A 19,690-nucleotide genomic window follows, 5' to 3' on the forward strand; every position below is an offset into this window, starting at 1 on the left:
CTAAGTTGCATGCCATCCTGGTCAATGTCTCCCATCCACTACATAATGTACTGGGTGGGCACAGGAGTACATTCAGCCAGAGACTCATTCCTCCGAGATGCAGCACAGAGCTTCATAGGAAGTCATTCCTGCCTGTGGCCATTAAACTTTACAACTCCTCCCTTGGAGGGTCAGACACCCTGAGCCAATAGGCTGGTTCTGGACTTATTTCATAATTTATTGGCGTAATTTACATATTACTATTTAACTATTTATGGTTCTATTACGATTATTTATGGAGCAACTGTAACGAGAACCAATTTCCCCTGGGATTAATAAAGTATGACTATGACTACTATTAGTTTCACATCCTGAACGAAGAAACTGTTACCCAGTCGGGCAGTCCTAGTCCTGATGCTTCCATACCTCCTTCCTGACAGTAGTGGGTCAAGGAGATTGTGGGACGGGTGGTAGGGATCCTCACCAATGCTTCCGTAAGGGAATACTTCTGACTGACACATTCCAGGCTGTGGGAGTCTGTGCTGAGGCTCAGTGCAGACAATGGAAAGGCTCTGTGGGGAAAGATCACAGTCTACACTCCTTCTGCCACAAGTGAAGGGGTAGAGTTGGGTGGGGAAGCCCCTCGAGCATTGAACATTACCGAGGGCCACATCAGAGGGAATGGTGCTATTGTTTAAAATAAGTTAAAACTACCGAATATTTTGTCTAGATGGTACTAAGAATGTAAAAAAGTACAGTTTTCTTTCTGGAAAAAGTATTTTTATATCTATGTTGTATAAAGTTATTTATTCATAAATTGAAAAAATAAATCAGTCGTTAAACTATGACAAACAACACACATAAAAATTGCTGGTGAATGCAGTAGGCCAGGCAGCATCCTCTAGGAAGAGGTACAGTTGACGTTTCGGGCCGAGACCCTTCGTCCTGACGTGCTGTATTCACCAGCAACTTTTATGCGTGTTGCTTGAAATTCTAGCATCTGCAGATTTCCTCACGTTTGCATTAAACTATGACAGTTGACCTGGGTTTTGGAACGGGTTCTTTTGAAACTACTGAATATATTGACAAGGTGGCACTAAGAATGTACAAAAAATTACAATTCTCTTTTTGCAACAATTCTTTCTGTACACATGTTGTATTATGAATAATTTTTAAATTAAAAAATCACTAGTGAAACTATGACATTGTCACAATGGGGTGTTGGGAACAGACCCAAATGCAAGACACAGACACTTCAGTACTAGGAACAGGACTTGACTAGAGTAAGGACGTGACAGGATTTCAGACCAGGAGCAGGGACAGGAACGTACACTTGGGCTAGGGAAAAACGGGACCAGGACAAAAAACTATGGACTAGGAGACAAGGCTTCGACTCCAAGCCCGAGACTGGACAAGGACCCAGAACCTGGGTCTTGCCTTGGGCTCGGACCCCAGAACCAGGCAAGGACATGACATGGCTTCAGGACAGGATGAGGCTGGGGTCTAGAGGCCTGAGCTTGGAGACAGGCTGGGATCTTGAGCTTGGCTGCGGGACCCTCGAGGCTTGGGCTCCTGGAGCTTGGCTGCGGGACCCTCGAGGCTTGGGCTCCTGGAGCTTGGCTGCGGGACCCTCGTCTTCAAATGTGGAGGCTGATAACTCAGAGGTTGGAGCCGAGAGACCAACTGGGAACTGAACATCAACATGGAGCCGGGACTTGTCCTTCAAAAAGTTGGGACTCATCGTTTACACAACACCAGCATGAGACAGGACAGTACATAGACAGAGCTGGGACTTATACTTAGACAAGCTAGGACTCAACTTCTCCACACCAAGGTGGGACAGGACAATCCGTCAGGTAATGGCAGAACAGCCAGATTTACCCAACAGAGGCAAAGACAAGACAAGACAGATCCCTCCACAGGGCAATAGCAAAACAGCCTGACTTACCCCACAGAGGTGAGGATAAGATAAGACAAGACAAGACAAGACCCCCCCCCACCCCACAGAGCAAGAGCAGAACAGCCTGGCTTACCCCACAGAGGCAAGGACAAGAAGAGACAACACAAAAGAACAACAGACAGTTCCATCTGTGCTGCAGGGTAGCTCCGAGTCTCAGTTCAGTCAGCAACCTCAGCTGACTACAGAAACAGCCAGATCCCAACCTAGCTCAGAGTGGCCAGCAGCCACTCAGCTGGCCCAGGAAACAGCCAAATCCATACCACAAAGACAGCTCCGACTACCAACAGCAAGGCTCCATGAAGCGATGGTTCTCCAACACAGCCGAAAGATGACAAGTGGCCACTCTAACGTTCCACCAGTAGGTTGCTCCCAGGGGAACTGACAAGACAAACCAGCAGTTCACATTTAACTCCAAGGCTACTTATATTCCAAGCCACAAGATGGGAATCAGGTGCCTATGATTAACTCAATCAAAACAAGGGACAGCTGGAAGACCCGGAGTCCTGAGTCCACGGACCGGACCGTGAACCGGAATGCGGACTTCACAGACCCCACCATGACAGTCATTTGGCTTGAGTTTTGGAGTGGGTTCAACTGAAAGTCAGGACAAGCTTGTTGAATGAGGAGAGGTTAAACAGAATGGGTCTGTACTTGCCAGAGTTTAAAATAACAAAATATAATCCCAATAAAATCTACTAAATTTAGTGAAAGGAATATTTATAAGGCAGATGTAGAGTCAAGGTTTCTTGGGTGTCCACAATCTCAAAATAAAAGAATGGTCACTCAGTACAGGAGTGATAAGTCTTCATCACTGAGTATAATCTATACAAAAAAGAAAGATTTTTAAATATGAAAAGAATCATGGGGTTAGTGCAGTAGTGTAGTACAAAGGTAAAATGCCAGCCATGAACTTATGAATGTCAGGTAAAGCATGGGAAGAATGAGTGGGAATGAGGGGAGACTGCAGAGAGTTGTGGACTTAATCAGATCCATCACACTTGGTAGTGGGGTGGGAACCAGAGTGAAGGGACTCAGGATATGACAGATGGTAATATAGAAACATAGAAATATAGAAAATAGGTGCAGGAGTAGGCCATTCGGCCCTTCAAGCTGGCACTGCCATTCAGTATGATCATGGCTGATCATCCAACTCAGAACCCTGTACCAGCCCTCCCTCCATACCCGCTGATCCCTTTAGCCACAAGGGCCATATCTAACTTCCTCTTAAATATAGCCAATGAACTGGCCTCAACTGTTTCCTGTGGCAGAGAATTCCACAGATTCACCACTCTCTGTGTGAAGAAGTTTTTCCTAATCTCAGTCCTAAAAGGCTTCCCCTTTATCCTCAAACTGTGATCCCTCGTTCTGGAAAAAAGTAAGGCTAGTGTGCAGTAAGACTGTCAGAAAGGCCAGGCGGGTGATGGGATTTAGTTGTACCCATAATATCAATATATTAGGGATGCACAATCAAGAAGGGTAGCAAACACAGTACTCTAGGTTGGGGTCTCCAACCTTTTTTGCACTGCGGACTGGTTTATTATGGACAATATTCTTGCGGACCTGCTGACTGGGGGGGGGGGGGTAGGGTTGTCAACAGACAAGAGTAGCAGTCAAATACGTTGTGCTTACCCCAAGAAAGACTACAATGACCATGAAGCCTTGCGCGGGCACCAATGTGCATGCATGTACGTGCCGATTTTTTTCTACAAATCATTTTTGGTGATTCTGTTCGGCGGGGGTGGGGAATGTTAATCATGACCGGAATATAGGTGATAAGTGGCCAAAAATTTCATTTTTAAAAGGGTTTATCTAATGAATTTAATATTAAACACACAGTGCATATTTTCCTCGCATGAATATAGTGATAAGTCAATTATCAGGGGAGGACAGGGGAGCTTGAAGAAAGTGTTGAACGAACTTCCAGTAGAAGTGGCAGAGGCAGGTTCGATATTATCATTTAAAGAAAAATTGGATAGGTACATGGACAGGAAAGGAATGGCGGGTTATGGGCTGAGTGCAGGTCGGTGGGAATAGGTGAGAGTAGTGTTCGGCACAGACTAGAAGGGCAGAGATGGCCTGTTTCCGTGCTGTAATTGTTATATGGTTATATAATTCACTTACAAGTCAATAGCATCATAACATTTTAAGTAATGTTTGGATATTAAACACATAGCACATATTTTCCCCATTTAAACATATAAAATTATTGCAACACACCAATATCGCTGAATCAGTAGGAGCCCTGGGCTGAATACTTGTCTCCCTGCAACAAGACAGTCCCATCGAGGGGTGATGGGAGACAATGATACTTGAACGGGGTTCCTTATGTCCAGTCTATTCCGCAATGTAGTTTTCGTTGCATTTATTGCAGAGATATGTTGGAAATGGAAGCAACGTTTTCAGTGCTTTCATGGCTATCTCAGGATATTTAGCCTTGACTTTGATCTGGAATGCCAGCAGAGATGTTATGTCAAACATACTTTTCAGGCCGCCGTCATTTGCAAGCTCGAGGAGTTGATCTTCCTCCCGTGCTGACATGAATGACACGCGGGTAATGACCTCACGTGCGTTCAAGCTCAACAGTGTGCGTGACAGGGAATGAGGAAAGGTGCAGCTAACTCCTATCGCCAAATCATATTGTTTCCTCATGGCCCGGTAGCACATGCTTTTGGGGACCGCTGCTCTAGATGTTATATCTCAATGCGTGAAGTATAAGAAATAAGGAGGGTGGACTTGTTGCACTATTACAGATTGTCAGGTATGAGATGTGGCCATCACTGAATCATGGCTGAAGGATGGTTATAGTTAGGAGCTGAATGTCCAAGCGGTTTGTCACTAAGTTTACCAGGGGATCAACTACACTGGATTGGGTGTTATGTAATGAACCGATTAGGGAGCTTAAGGTTAAAAAAAACCCTTAGGATACAGTGATCACAATATGATTGAGTTCAACTTGAAATTTGTTAGGGGAAAAGTAAAGTCTGATATAGCAGTATTTCAGTGGAATAACGGAAACTACAGTGGTATGAGAGAGGAGTTGGCCAAAGTAAATTGGAAGGAGCTGCATGCAGAGATGTCAGCGGAACAGCAATGACGTGCGTTTCTGGGAAAAATGAAGTAGGTGTAGGTTATGTGTATTCCAAAAATGAAAAAAAAATACTCAATTGGTAAAATAGTACAACTGTGGCTGACAAGAGAAGTCAAAGCTAATGTAAAAACAAAAGAAAAGGCATACAACAAAGTAAAAATTAGTGGGAAGATAGAGGATTGGGAAGTTTTAAAAACCTACAGAGAGCAACTAAAAGAATCATTAGAAGGGAAAAGATGAAATATTATAGCAAGCCAGCAAATAATACCAAAGTGGATAGTAAAAGTATTTTTCAAGTAGGTAAAAAATAAAAGAGAGATGAGAGTGGAAATAGGACCAATAGAAAATGAGGCAGGAGAAATAATAACGTGGGACAAGGAGATGGCTGATGAATTAAATGAGAATTTTGCATCAGTCTTCACTGTGGAAGACAATAGCAGTATGCCTGATGTTGTAGTGTGTGAAGGAAGAGAAGTGGGTGCAGTTACTATTACAAGAGAGAAGGTGCTCGAAAGTACATAAGTGACCCAAACCAGATGATGAACTGCACCCTAGAAAGAGGTAACGTTTGAGATTATAGCGGCGTTAGAAATGATCTTTCAAAAATCGTTGGACTCTGGCATGGTGCCAGAGCTCTGGAAAATTGCAAATGTCACTCCACTCTTTAAGAAAGGAGGAAGGCAGCAGAAAGGGAATTATAGACCAGTTAGCCTGACCTCGGTGGTTGGGAAGATGTTAGAGTCAAATTTTAAGGATGAGGTTATGGAGTACAAGATAGGACATAGTGACAAGGTAGGACAAAGTCAGCATAGTTTCCTTCAGGGAAAGTCCTGCCTGACGAACCTGTTGGAATCCTTTGAGGAGATTTCAGGTAGGATAGATAAAGGTGATGCAGTGGATGTTGTATATTTGGACTTTCAGAAGACCTTTGACAAGGTGCCGCACATGAGGCTGCTTACCAAGTTAACAGCCCATGGTATTACAGGAAAGTTACTAGCATGGTTAGAGCATTGGCTGATTGGTAGGAAGCAACAAGTGGGAATAAAAGGACCCTTTTCTGGTTGGCTGCCAGTGACTAGTGGTGTTCCGCAGGGGTCGGTGTTGGGACCCCTTCTTTTTATGCTGTATATAAATGATTTAGATGATGGAATAGATGGCTTTGTTACCAAGTTTGCAGATGATATGAAGATTAGTGGAGGGGCAAGTAGTGTTGAGGAAACTGGTAGGATAGAGAAGGATTTAGACAGATTAGGAGAATGGGCAAAAAAGTGGCAAATGAAATACAATGTTGGAAAATGCATGGTCATGCACTTTGAAAGTAGAAATGAATATGCAGAATATTTTATAAACAGTGAGAAAATCCTTGTGCAGAACAGCCTAAAGGTTAACTTGCAGGTTGAGTGAGGAAGGCAAATGCAGTGTTAAAATTCATTTCAAAAGGTCTAGAATACAAGAGCAAGGATGTGATGCTGAGGCTTTATAAGGCACTGGTGAGGCTTCACCTTGAGTATTGTGAACAGTTTTGGGCTCGTCATCTCAGAAAAGATATGGTGGCATTGGAGAGGTTCCAGAGGAGGTGCACAAGGATGATTCCAGGAATTAAAGGGTTATCATATGAGGAATGTTTAATGGCTCTGGGCCTGTACTTGCTGGAATTTACAAAGATGAAGGGGGATCTCATTGAAGCATTTCGAATGTTGAAAGGCCTAGACAGATTAGATGTGGAAAGGATGTTTCCTATGGTGGGAGAGTTGAGGACCAGAGGGCACAGACTCGGAATAGAAGGGCGTCCTTTCAAAACGGAGTTGCGGAGAAATTTCTTTAGCCAGAGGGTGGTGAATTTGTGGAATTTATTGCCACATGCAGCTGTGGAGACCAGGTCATTGAGTGTATTTATGGTAGAGATTGATAGTTCCTGTTGGACATAGCATCAAAGGTTACAGGGAGAAGGTCGGGAACTGGGGTTGAGGAGGAGGAAAAAACAGATCAGCCATGATTGAGTGGCAGAGCAGATTTGATGGGCCAGGTGGTCTAATGTCTTATGGTCATGGACACAGCCCTCCCCACCATCGAGGACAACTTCCAAAGGCAGTGTCTCAGGTAGGTGACATCCATCATTAAGGATCCTCACCAGGTGGAACATGACCTCTTCTCATTACCTCCAGAGGGATAGAGGCTCCATCAAAAATATGCCACAGCATAAAATCTCATCCAATTGGGAAAAACATATTACCATAGACAGTGTGAAAACAAGGAAACTATATAAATGGTTACTTTTAGTTTTGCTGGATGTAGAACTAGTAAAGGTGCACAGTTAGTCCTGAAGATGTCATCACATTTGGATATGGTCCAAGTGCAGAGCGGGAGACACTGAAGTGGTTTGATCGTTCACAGACTTTAATGCGAACAGAATTAAAGAAAAAAAGAAAGTGATAAACACTAGGCCAAACAGGGCTGTTACCTAAAACGCTCAAATGAAAAATTGCTGAAAAGAATAACTAAATATCAAAGGAATACCGCTTGTCTTCAGCATCAGTTGATGTGACAGTCCAATTTCTCAGGCAATGCCAAATGCAAGCAGGCAGTGTAATATTGTTGTGCCTTGCTGAAGTCTCTACAAGCGCTACAACAAAAAGAATGGACTTAACTACCATCACAATGAAATAATAATTAATTGACATGTGCATAATGAGTGTAATTGCTAAATCTGCTGCCCTACCGAATCAGTGGTTGTGACAGAAGAAGGTTTTTGGCCCAATCGTTGGCTGTTTATTAATTTCCAAAGATGCTGCGTGACCTGCTGAGTTCCTCCAGCAGTTTGTGTGTGTTACACTGAATTTTCAGCATCTGTAGAATCTCTTGTGTTTACAACTAGTCTTGGTCAGAGTTGTATGAATGACCACAATGAAGTGTCTTAGGCTAGAAAATAAATTGCAAGAAGACATAAGAATCCTAAGGCAGGATAAAGAATGGTTACAAGGGTAATATAGTAATTGGAATATGATCGAAGAACAGCCACATTGGAATTTAAAATGGAATGAGGCTAATGAATATTCAGGATTTGGGAGATCAGACAGCCTCAGAAACAAAACACAACAATGAGAAAAGCAAAACTATTGCTAGCTTTAACTTAAGAAAGAAGGAGTTCAAAAGTAGGGTGGTCTTGCTACAACTGCGCAATGTTTTTTTTCTGGATCGCTGTAAAGCATTGCATTTACTCTAGCAGAAAGATAAATCAATTCCAATGAAATGTTCATATCCAACAGTGAAACAGGAAATAAACACAATGACAAAATATCTCATTGATTTACAAATAGTATGTAATATTCCCAGTGTGGAGTAGACAATAATGAACGATTGTATGATTACACATCCCATGTCAAATTCATTCAGACATCCGCACACGGGCTATTGGACAATTGCACTCATTTGTCAATCACACTTTATTTACTTGGGCACAAGGAGAAGAGCTCAGTCAGGATCATTAAACTGTTCTAAAGTCTCAGCTCAAAATTGACGATTTTTATCCAGATATTGATCCAATAATAACCTAATGCACTTCTGAATTCTGTTATTTGCATATTTATACTCCAATCAAAATACCTAATTCAGGTGCTTATCGTCAGTAAAATGTATGAGTTAAGGTCAGTAATACATTAGAATTAGTAAAATCACTGATCAATTGCAAGAGTGCCTTTGTTTGCATCCTTATGTTGTCTTGGTACACCTGGTAACTTTGGTTCCCAGGCTTGGCAAAGAAGCTGAGCAGAGAGGAGCTGGGCTCTCAAGGATTGAGTTTTGCTTGGGGAACCATGTTCAGCTCGGTAACTGTACAATGTCTGCACACTGTTCTGTCAGCACCTCAGCTTAACCCTTGCCTTGCTGCAACATGCAGTTGTTAAAACCAGAGATAGAAATGATTCCACTTATGGTAAATATTCAATGTAGAGTGGATGTGGACAGGAAGTTTCTTATGGTGGGGGAGTCTTAGAGCCAAGGGTCCAGACTCAGAATAAAGGAATGTCCATTTATAATGGAGATGAGGAGGAATTTCTTTAGTCTGTGGGTGGTGAATCTGTGGAGTTTGTTGCCACAGGGGTCTGTGAAGGCCAGGTCATTCGGTGTATTTAAAGCAGATGTTGATGGGTTCTTGATGAATCAGGACACAAAAGGTTACAGGCAGAAGGTAGGAGAATGGGACTAAGAGAGAAATGGATCAGCCATGATGAAATGGCAAAGCCTCCTCGGTAGTCAAATGATGTAATTCAGCTCCTATGATTTATGGTCTGATGGACTGAACAAGAATATTATTTTATACATTTACTGGACTAAGAATAGCAATTAAACACTTCCTTGTCAAAAATGACCCAAAATAGATCCGGTAACCAATATTTAATGATCATTTCTAAATTCTTTTGATCTCAGCATATTCTGTACTCCCTTGAGGAATCTGCATCTTACTTCTCACAGTTCTTGTGACGCCCGATGACTTTACCTCCGTATACAACACACCAGGGCAGCCCGTTGATGAATTCTAAGATCAAATGGAACAAAACTCTGGTTACAAATTGGACTCCTGACAAGGGTCTGCTCTTGTATAGAACCTCTAACATAATGGAATGTGACCAGAAAGATAGAAACGTAGAAACGTAGAAAACCTACAGCACAATACAGGCCTTTCAGCCCACAAAGCTGTGCCGAGCATGTCCTTACCTGAGAAATTATCCAGGGTTACCCAGAGCCCTCTATCTTTCTGAGCTCCATCTACCTATCCAGGAGTCTCTTAAAAGACCTTATCGTATCCGCCTCCACCACCGTCACCAGCAACCCATTCCATGCACTCACCACTCCTTGTGTAAAAAACTTGCCCTTGACATCTCCTCTGTACCTTCTTCCAAGCACCTTAAAACTATGCCTTCTCATGCTAGCCATTTCAGCCCCAGGAAAAAGCCTCTGACTATCCACACAATCAATGCCTCTCATTATCTTGTACACCTCTATCAGGTCACCTCTCATCCTCCGTCGCTCCAAGGAGAAAAGGCCGATTTCCACTGTCACATTTGATTGGTCCTATTCTCTCACTTCTTATCCTCTTACTCTTCACATACTTGTAAAATGCCTTGGGGTTTTCATTAATCCTGTCCATGAAGGCCTTCTCATGGCCCCTTCTGGCTCTCCTAATTTCTTTCTTAAGCTCCTTCTTGCTAGCCTTATAATCTTCAAGATCTCTGTCATTATCTTTCGTAATCTTTTTGTTTCTTCTTGACTAGATTTACAACTGACTTTGTACACCACGGTTCCTGTACCCTACCATCCTTTCACTGTCTCATTGGAACGTACCTACGCAGAACTCCGTGCAAGTATTTGCTGAACATTTGCCATATTTCTGCCGTACATTTTCCCGAGAACATCTGTTCTTAATTTATGCTTCCAAGTTCCTGCCCGATAGACTCATAGTTCCCCTTATTCGAATTAAACGCTCTCCAAGCTTATCTGTTCCTATCCCTCTCCAAAGCTATGGTAAAGGAGATAGAATTGTGATCACTATCTCCAAAATGCTCTCTCACTGAGAGATCTGACACCTGATCTGATTCATTTCCCAATACCAAATCAAGTACAGCCTCTCTTCTTGTAGGCTTCTCTACATATAGTGTCAAGAAACCTTCCTGAATACACCTAACAAACTCTATCCCACGAAGCCCCTTGCTCTGGAGAGATGCCAATCAATATTTTTTGGAAACTATAATCTCCCACGACAACCATGTTATTATTACACCTTTCCAGAAGCTGTCTCCCTCTTCAATGTCCCTGTTACTATTGGGTGGTCTATAAAAAAACACCCAATAGAGTTATTGACCTGTTCCTGTTCCTAACTTCCACCCACAGAGACACCACAGACAATCCCTCCATGACTTCCTCCTTTTCTGCAGCCGTGACACTATCTCCGATGAGCAGATCCATGCCCCACCTCTTTTGCCTCCCTCTCTGTCTGTTCTGAAGCACCTAAAGTCTGGCACTTGAAGTCACCATTCCTGCTGCTGTGGCATACAAGTCTCTGTAATGGCCAAAACATCATAGCTCCAAGTACTGATCCACGCTGTAAGCTCATCCTCTTTGTTCAGAATACTCCTTGCATTAAAATCCATCGTGGCTATCCCTCGAGGTCGAGGATGATGGTCTTCATTCTGAAGAAGTGGCCCACAGAGCGAAGATGACTGTGCATGTATTTGTGTAACGTGTACTTGATGTTGCACTCCAAGAAGCACACGATACTTCACAAATCGACCAACTGATTCCAGTGGCATGGAAACCACGACGATTGGAGCTGATGGATTTGTTGCGGCCTTCATCCGCTTTCACAGCTGTTGAGTTCGAAGTAACTTCGTCCGCCTGTTCCACTGTTGAGGTCTTGGTTGGAACATTAAAATAGACACATCTCAAACCTTCGGTCTGAGCGCGTCCCTTCTCTATCACCTGTCTGTCCTCCCCCTCGCACTGTCTCCAAGCTTTCTCTATTTGTGAGTCAACTGCCTCTTCCTCCATCTCTTCAGCTTGGTTCCCACCCCACAGCAATTCTAGTTTAAACTCTCCACAATAGCTGTAGCAAACCTCCCAGCCAGGATATTGGTTCCCCTCAGATCCAAGTACCAGCCGTCCTTTTTGTACAGGTCACACCTACCGCAAAAGAGGTCCCAATGATCCATATAACCATATAATAATTTTAGCATGGAAACAGGCCTTCTCGGCCCTTCTAGTCCATGCTGAACTCTTACTCTCAGCTAATCCCACCGACCTGCATTCAGCCCATAATCCTCCATTTCTTTCCTGTCCATATAGCTGTCCAATTTAACTTTAAACAACAACATCGAACCTGCCTCAACCACTTCTGCTGGAAGCTCATTCCACACAGCTACCACTCTCTGAGTAAAGAAGTTCCCCCTCATGTTACCCCTAAACTTTTGCCCTTTAACTCTCAACTCATGTCCTCTTGTTTGAATCTCCCCCACTCTCAATGGAAAAAGCCTATCCACGTCAACTCTATCAAGCCCCCTCATAATTTTAAACACCTCTATCAACCTTCTATGTTCCAAAGAATAAAGACCCAACTTGTTCAACCTTTCTCTGTAACTTAGGTGATGAAACCCAGGTAACATTCTTGTAAATCTCCTCTGTACTCTCTCAATTTTGCTGACATCTTTCCTATAATTTGGTGACCAAAACTGTATGCAATATTCCAAATTTGGCCTCACCAATGTCTTGTACAATTTCAACATTATATCCCAACTCCTATACTCAATGCTTTGATTTATAAAGGCCACCATACCAAAAGCTTTCTTCTCCACTTTATCCACATGAGATTCCAGCTTCAGGGAACTATGCACCATTATTCCTAGATCCCTCTGTTCTACTGTATTCTTCAATGCCCTACCATTTACCATGTATGTCCTATTTTGATTAGTCCTACCAAAATGTAGCACCTCACATTTATCAGCATTAAACTCCATCTGCCAATTTGCAGCCCACTCTTCTAACTGGCCTAAATCTCTCTGCAAGCTTTGAAAACCTACTTCATTATCCACAACTCCACCTATCTTAGTATCATCTGCATACTTACTCATCCAATTTACCACCCCATCATCCAGATCATTAACGTATATGACAAACAACATTGGACCCAGTACAGATCCTTGAGGCACATCACTAGTCACCGGCCTCCAATCTGACAAGCAGTTATCCACCACTATTTTCTGGCGTCTCCCGTCAAGCCACTGTTGAATCCGTTTTACTACTTCAATATTAATACCTAACGATTGAATCTTCCTAACTAACCTTCCATGTGGAACCTTGTCAAAGGCCTTACTGAAGTCCGTATAGACAACATCCACCGCTTTACCCTCGTCAACCTTCCTAGTAACCTCTTCAAAAAATTCAATAAGATTTGTCAAACATGACCTTCCATGCACAAATCCATGTTGACTGTTCCTAATCAGACTCTGTCTATCCAGATAATTATATATACCATCTCTAAGAATACTTTCCATCAATTTACCCACCTGTCAGGACCCGGGGACTTATGCACATTTATATTCCTTAAAAGGACCAGTACTTCCTGTTCTTTAATCATCATAGTTACCATAACATCCCTACCTGTTTCCCTTACCTTACACAATTCAATATCCTTCTCCTTAGATAATACCGAAGAAAAGAAATTGTTCAGAATCTCCCCCATCTTTTTTGGCTCCACACATAGCTGTCCACTCTGATTCTCTAAGGGATCAATTTTTTCCCTCACTATCCTTTTGCTATTAATATAACTGTAGAAATCCTTGGGATTTATTTTCACCTTACTTGCCAAAGCAAACTCATATCTTCTTTTAGCTTTTCTAATTTCTTTCTTAAGATTCTTTTTACATTCTTTATATTCCTCGAACACCTCGTTTACTCCATGCTGCTTATATCTATTGTAGATATCTCTCTTTTTTCGAACCAAGTTTCCAATATCCCTTGAAAACCAAGGCTCTCTCAAACTTTTATCCTTTCCTTTCAACCTAACAGGAACATAAAGATTCTGTACCCTCAAAATTTCACCTTTACATGACCTCCATTTCTCTATTACCTCCTTCCCATAAAACACATTGTCCCATTCCACCCCTTCTAAATCTATTCGCATCTCCTCAAGGTTAGCCTTTCTCCAATCAAAAATAACAACCCTGGGTCCAGACCTATCCTTCTCCATAATTATATTGAAACTAATAGCATTGTGATCACTGGACCCGAAGTGCACCCCAACACAAACCTCTGTCACCTGACCTATATCATTCCCTAATAGGAGATCCAACACTGCCTCTTCTATAGTTGGCACCTCTACGTATTGCTGAAAAAAACTACAAACTCCAAACCATCCAGCACTTTTACAGTATGGGCTTCCCAGTCTATGTGTGGAAAATTAAACTCTCCCACAATCACAACCTTGTGCTTACTACAAATATCTGCTATCTCCTTACAAATTTGCTCCTCCAATTCTCGCTCCCCATTTGGTGGTCTATAATACAGCCCCATAAGTGTTACTACACCTTTCCCATTCCTCAATTCCACCCAAATAGCCTCCTTAGACGAGCCCTCTAATCTATCCTGCCACCGCTGTAATATTTTCTCTGACAAGCAATGCAACACCTCCCCCTCTTGTCCCCCCCATTCTATTACACCTGAAGCAATTAAGTCCAGGAATATTTAGTTGCCAATCACACCCCTACTGTAACCATTTTTCACTAATAGCTATCACATCATACTTCCAGGTATCAATCCATGCTTTAAGGTCATCCACCTTTCTTATAATGCTCCTAGCATTAAAATAAATGCACTTAAGTAATTTTCCACCTGTTACTCTCTTTTTATCACTAACAGTGCAAACAACTTTAGTATTTTCTTTTTCTTCCTTCTCCCCGACATCTGTTCATACACTCTGGTTCCCCTCCCCCCTTATATCCAGTTTAAATCTACTGGAGCCTCTCTAGCAAACCTACCTGCAAGAATATTTGTCCCCCTCCAGTTCGAATGTAAACCGTCCCGTCGGAAGATGTCCCACCTTCCCTGGAAAACTGCCCAATTATTTATAAAACTGAAGCCCTCCCTCCTGCACCATGCTTTCAGCCATGTGTTGATCTGCGCTATCTTACTATTTTTAAACCCGCCTGCACGTGACACTGGTAACAATTCTGAGATTGCTATCCTGGAGGTCCTGTCCTTTAACTTGGTGTCTTAACTCCTTAAACTCACCTTTCAGGACCTCCTCACTGTTCCTACCCACGTCATTGGTCCCTACATGGTCCACGACATCCGGCTGCTCACCCTCCCTCTTGAGAATACCGAAAACTCAATCCGAGATATCGCAGACCTTGGCACCAGGGAGGCAACAGACCATCCGGGATTCTCGATCTCTTCCACAGAACCTCTTATCTGTCCCCCTAACTATCGAATCCCCTATCACTACTGCTCTCCTCTTTTCCCTCCTTCCCTTCTGAGTTGAGGGTCCCATCTCGGTGCCAGAGACGCAACCACTGCAACTTGTCCCTGGTAGGTCGTCCCCACCAACAGTATCCAAAACAATGTACTTATTATTGGTGGGAACGGCCACAGGGGTGCTCTGCTCATTCCGTCTATTCCCCTTCCCTCTCCTGACAGTCACCCAGCTACCTGTCTCCTGACTCTTAGGGGTGACTATCTCCCTGTAACTCCTGTTTATTTCTGCCTCTGCCTACCGAATGATCTGAAGTTCATCCAGCTCCAGCTCCAGTTCCCTAACTCGGTTTGTCAGGAGCTGCAGCTGGATGCACCTTTTACAGGTGTAGTCATCAGGGATGACTGTGCTCACCCTGACTTCTCACATCCTGCAAACAGAGCACTCAACTGCCCTAACTGCTGCCTCCATTACCTACCCTTAAGGTAATTAGATTTATTAAAGGAACTTACCTGGCCTTACCTCACTTGGTGTGAAGTTCTTCCTCAGCCTCTGCTCGCCGAAGCCTCAGGAGCCAAAGCCTTCCTACACTGTCTCCCTCTGTCTCCCTCTACTCCCTCTAATCCAGAAATCTGAATCTCTGCCCCCTGCTCCAATCCCTCAGCCACGAATTTATATTCCACCTCACTCTATTCCTATTCTCACTGTCACATTGCACAGGCAGTAATCCCCAGAGAACTAACTTTGTGGTCCTGCTTCTCAACTTCCTTCCAACTCCCTGTAGTCTGTTTTCAGGACCTCCTCCCTTTTCCTACCTATGTCATTGGTACCAATATGCACCACGACCTCTCGCTGTTCTCTTTCCCACTTCAGGATATCGTGGACATGATCAGAAATATCCTGGATCCTGGCACTTGTGAGGCAAACTACCATCCGTGTTTCTTTCCTGCTTCCATAATATCACCTTGGTGACCCCCAAACTATAGAGTCCCCTATCACTGCTGCCATCCTCTTCCTTTCCCTACCCTTTTGAGTCTTAGGGACAGATTTTGTGCCAGACACGCAGCCACTATTGCTTCCCCCAGATAGGCCATGCCCCTCAGCAGTACTCAAACAGGAGTACTTATTGTTAAGGGGGACAGCCACTGGGGTACTTTCTGATATCTGCTTCTTGGCCTTCCCTCTCCTGACTTATCCACTTGTCTGTCTCTCGAGGACCCAGTACAACCATTTGCCTATTGCTCCTCTTTATCACCTCCTCACTTTCCCTGACCAGATGAAGGTCATCCAGCTGCATCTCCAGTTCCCTAACGCAGCCCCGAAGGTGCTGCAGCTCGACGTACCTGGCACAGATGTGGCCATTCAGGAGGCTGGGAGTCTCCCAGACTTCCCACTTCTGACACCGAGCACAGAACACCAGCCTCACACACATACTTCCAGTCTTTAATCTATACAGGCAACCTACCTCGCTTTGACCTGTTATCACCAAAGACCTGTTGAGCCAAAGTACGCCTACTCTGTGTCCTGCTCGATAAAGCTGTCTCTTTTAAACTCTTCTCGCTGTTCTAACTGGCTGACGTTCACGTGCTTGCGCAGTCGTGCCTCGATCAAAACCCTTGTTTCAGCTAGACAAAGGCAGGCATATCAGTTGCCACTTTTGGAGTGCTTTTACGGACCAACCAATCCATGGTTATGTTGGCCTCAACCTGTCCAATTCTTTAACATGCTCAGAAAGAAGTCACAGCTGGATGCACTTTGTACAGGTGTAGTCATCAGGGATGCTCGAGGTCTCCCTGCCTTCGCACTTCCTGCCTGGCATCTCCACTGCTCTAACTGTGCAATAAGGATTCATGTCCTGAAACATCGACTGTGTATTTCCCTCCATAAATGCTACTGAAAGTGCCGAGTTCCTCCAGTATTTTGCTCAAGATTTCCAGTATCTGCAGAATCTCTTGTCCAACTGCTGACTTTCTAAACTCTTCCCATGTAGTTACAGTCTTTGTCTTCGATGGACCCTCTATGCACCAAAGACAAAACTCTCCACTCTAAGATTAGTCCACTCACACAATGGCCACTCCCACAAAGAGAAATCTCCTTAAAACTAACTTCTTTTTATTAACCCCTGCCAAGTGTTTAATAATGCACAATACAACATCTCCTTGGTGACCCCTAAGCCATCAGTCTCATGACGGTCTCCAGTGGAGAATGTTACTGTACTCATGCGGAACTACTCCTGAACTAGTAACTTTTCTGCCTTTTCTCCCTTCTTTTTACCCAAAGAGAAACAGGAAGGGAAATAAATATTCAATTTTTATTTCTTTTGAATCTAGAAGTGCATGGTAAGAGTTTAGAAAGTCAGCAGTTGGACAAGAGATTCTGCAGATGCTGGAAATCTTGAGCAAAATACTGGAGGAACTCACACTTTCAGCAGCATCTATGGAGGGAAATAAAGAGATGATGTTTCGGGTCAAGACTCTTTATCTACAGGTGAGTTATCCAGGTACCTCCATCGCCACAACCTGTGTAAATCTGGGACCTCTCTCCTCCCTCTCAGCTGCAATGTGTGATCCTTTAAAGGTTAGTGTCATTCTAGGATCAATGCACAGGAAAATGTCTGCAGTTTTACTAAATGATTGAAGTTCCCTATGGAACTGCACACTTCACATTTTAATGTTTAATTTTGGATGAAGGGCAACCTACTAAATTTTTTATATGTTTCTTGTAGGAAGTTTTACTATTTTCCACAGAGCTCCTTTACCATAAGACCATGTGACCATCAGGCATTGAAGCAGAACTGGGCCAGTCAGCACAGTGAGTCTGATCTGCCGTTCTATCACAGCTAATTTATCATCCCTCTCAACCCCACTCTCCTGCCTTCTCCCTGTCACCCTTGACACCCATACTAATCAAGAACCTATCAACTTCCGCTTGAAATAAACCCAATGACTTAGCTTCCACAGCCATCTGTGGCAATGAATTCCACTGACTCACCACCCTCTGGTTAAAGAAAGTCCTCCTCATCTTCATTCTACAGGTACGTCGTTCTATTTTGAAGCTGTGACCTGTGGTCCGAGACTCCTCCACTATAGGAAACATCCTCTCCACATTCACTCTATCTCGGCATTTCAATATTCCATAGGTTTCAATGAGATCCCCCTTCATTCTTCTAAACTCCAACAAGTACAAGTGAGAGTCATCGAACACTCCCCAAACATTAACCCTTCCATTCCTGGGATAGCAGCATTACCCAGCAAATCCAAAATTGGATGTAATCTATTTGCTGGGTACCAGTTCTGTAGGAAGATGAGAGCAAAACCTTCTTGACCAAGTGTCTGCATGCAAGGAGTAGAAAGCATTGGGAAGACGTGAGGCAGAGTCGCCAACCTCAGAGTTGGAATCAGGATTATTATATTTGACAGACAGTGCATCATGAAATTCGTTGTTTGTTGTTTTGTGACAGGATCACAGTGAAGTACCTACAATATACTATAAATGATAATATACGGTACTCTGCGAATGTCTTTGGTATATATGTGGCTAGGGTGGCTTGGACTTTTGCACAGTACCGTATTTATCAACCTGGAGTGGAGAGCGAGTTTGTAAATCTGGCGGGAGCAAAGGATATTGACAATGGCGAGGGTGGAGCACCACGGGAAGGATGTGGGACAGGTGGCAGAGAAGGAGTGTCAGAAGCGGGGTGGGGTGGGGGGGGTTGGTATAGGTGCAGACATATCTAACATATCTCTTCCTGAGACACCAGGAAGGTCACTTGATTCCAAACAATTATTTTATTAATCATTACAGAATGCCTCTCTAGTGATTCCCACCCTCTCCATTCTTCCTTCTCCCTTCCACTTTTCCCAACCATGATTTCCCTGTCCCTGCCCCCTTCCTACTCTCAGTCCACAACAGATACCCACATCAGATTCAGGTTTATCATCACTCACATACGTTGTGAAATTTGATTATTTTTGCAGCAGCAGTACAGTACAATGCATAAAAGTATGACAGTTTTGTGCTGCTGCTGCTGCTCGTCCTTCCTGGTCGAAGATGACCATGGCTTCAAAGTCAAATGGGAGATTGGTGGCTGTGGGTCCGGAGGTCAGTCCGGGCCCTGAAGGCTCGCCCACATGTGGGACGCAAGTGGGTGGGTGCTGTCGTGGCAGTGGATGCTGCTCGGGCCTTGCTCACAGCACGCTTTCGTTGTGCCTCGATGATGCGCCTGACTTCAGCTGCACGGGCTCCTGTGGTGATCTTGCTGCGCCAAGCTGGACGGTCGAGGGCAAGCGTCTCCCACGTGTTGATGTCGACACCCAGGCCTTTGAGGGACGCTTTGAGGCAGTCTTTGTAACGTTTCTTCTGCCCCCCGACTGAGCGCTTGCCCTGACACAGTTCTCCGTACAGCAGCTGCTTAGGCAACCGGCTGTCTGGCATTCTGACCACATGTCCAGCCCACCTGGCTTGGGCTTTCAGCAGGAGGGTGTAGACGCTACAGAGCCCAGCTCGTTCCAGGATTTCCGTGTCGGGGACTTTGTCCTGCCACCTGATGTGGAGGAGTCTGCAGAGACAGCTCAGGTGAAAGTGGTTGAGCTGTTTGGCGTGTCTGCTGTAGACAGTCCAGGTCTTGCTGGCGTAAAGGAGGGTGGTAAGGATCACTGCACAGTAGACCTTCAGCTTGGTGGTAAGGCTGAGTCCTCTCCGCTCC

At 43.9% G+C, this 19,690-nt stretch overlaps 1 protein-coding gene across 1 annotated transcript in view; it reads right to left on the reverse strand.

The window, feature by feature from the left end:
- Positions 1 to 9,432: 9,432 nt before the first annotated feature.
- The window catches only part of LOC134347289 (uncharacterized), an 86,223-nt gene continuing 75,965 nt past the window's right edge, over positions 9,433 to 19,690 (reverse strand). Inside the window, exon 17 of the mRNA XM_063049688.1 lies at positions 9,433 to 9,561. Coding sequence (XP_062905758.1) covers positions 9,433 to 9,561 — 129 coding nt within the window. The remainder of the gene's footprint in view (positions 9,562 to 19,690) is intronic.

Source organism: Mobula hypostoma, chromosome 5 (assembly GCF_963921235.1).
Source record: "Mobula hypostoma chromosome 5, sMobHyp1.1, whole genome shotgun sequence".
NCBI classification, from domain to species: Eukaryota; Metazoa; Chordata; class Chondrichthyes; order Myliobatiformes; family Myliobatidae; genus Mobula; species Mobula hypostoma.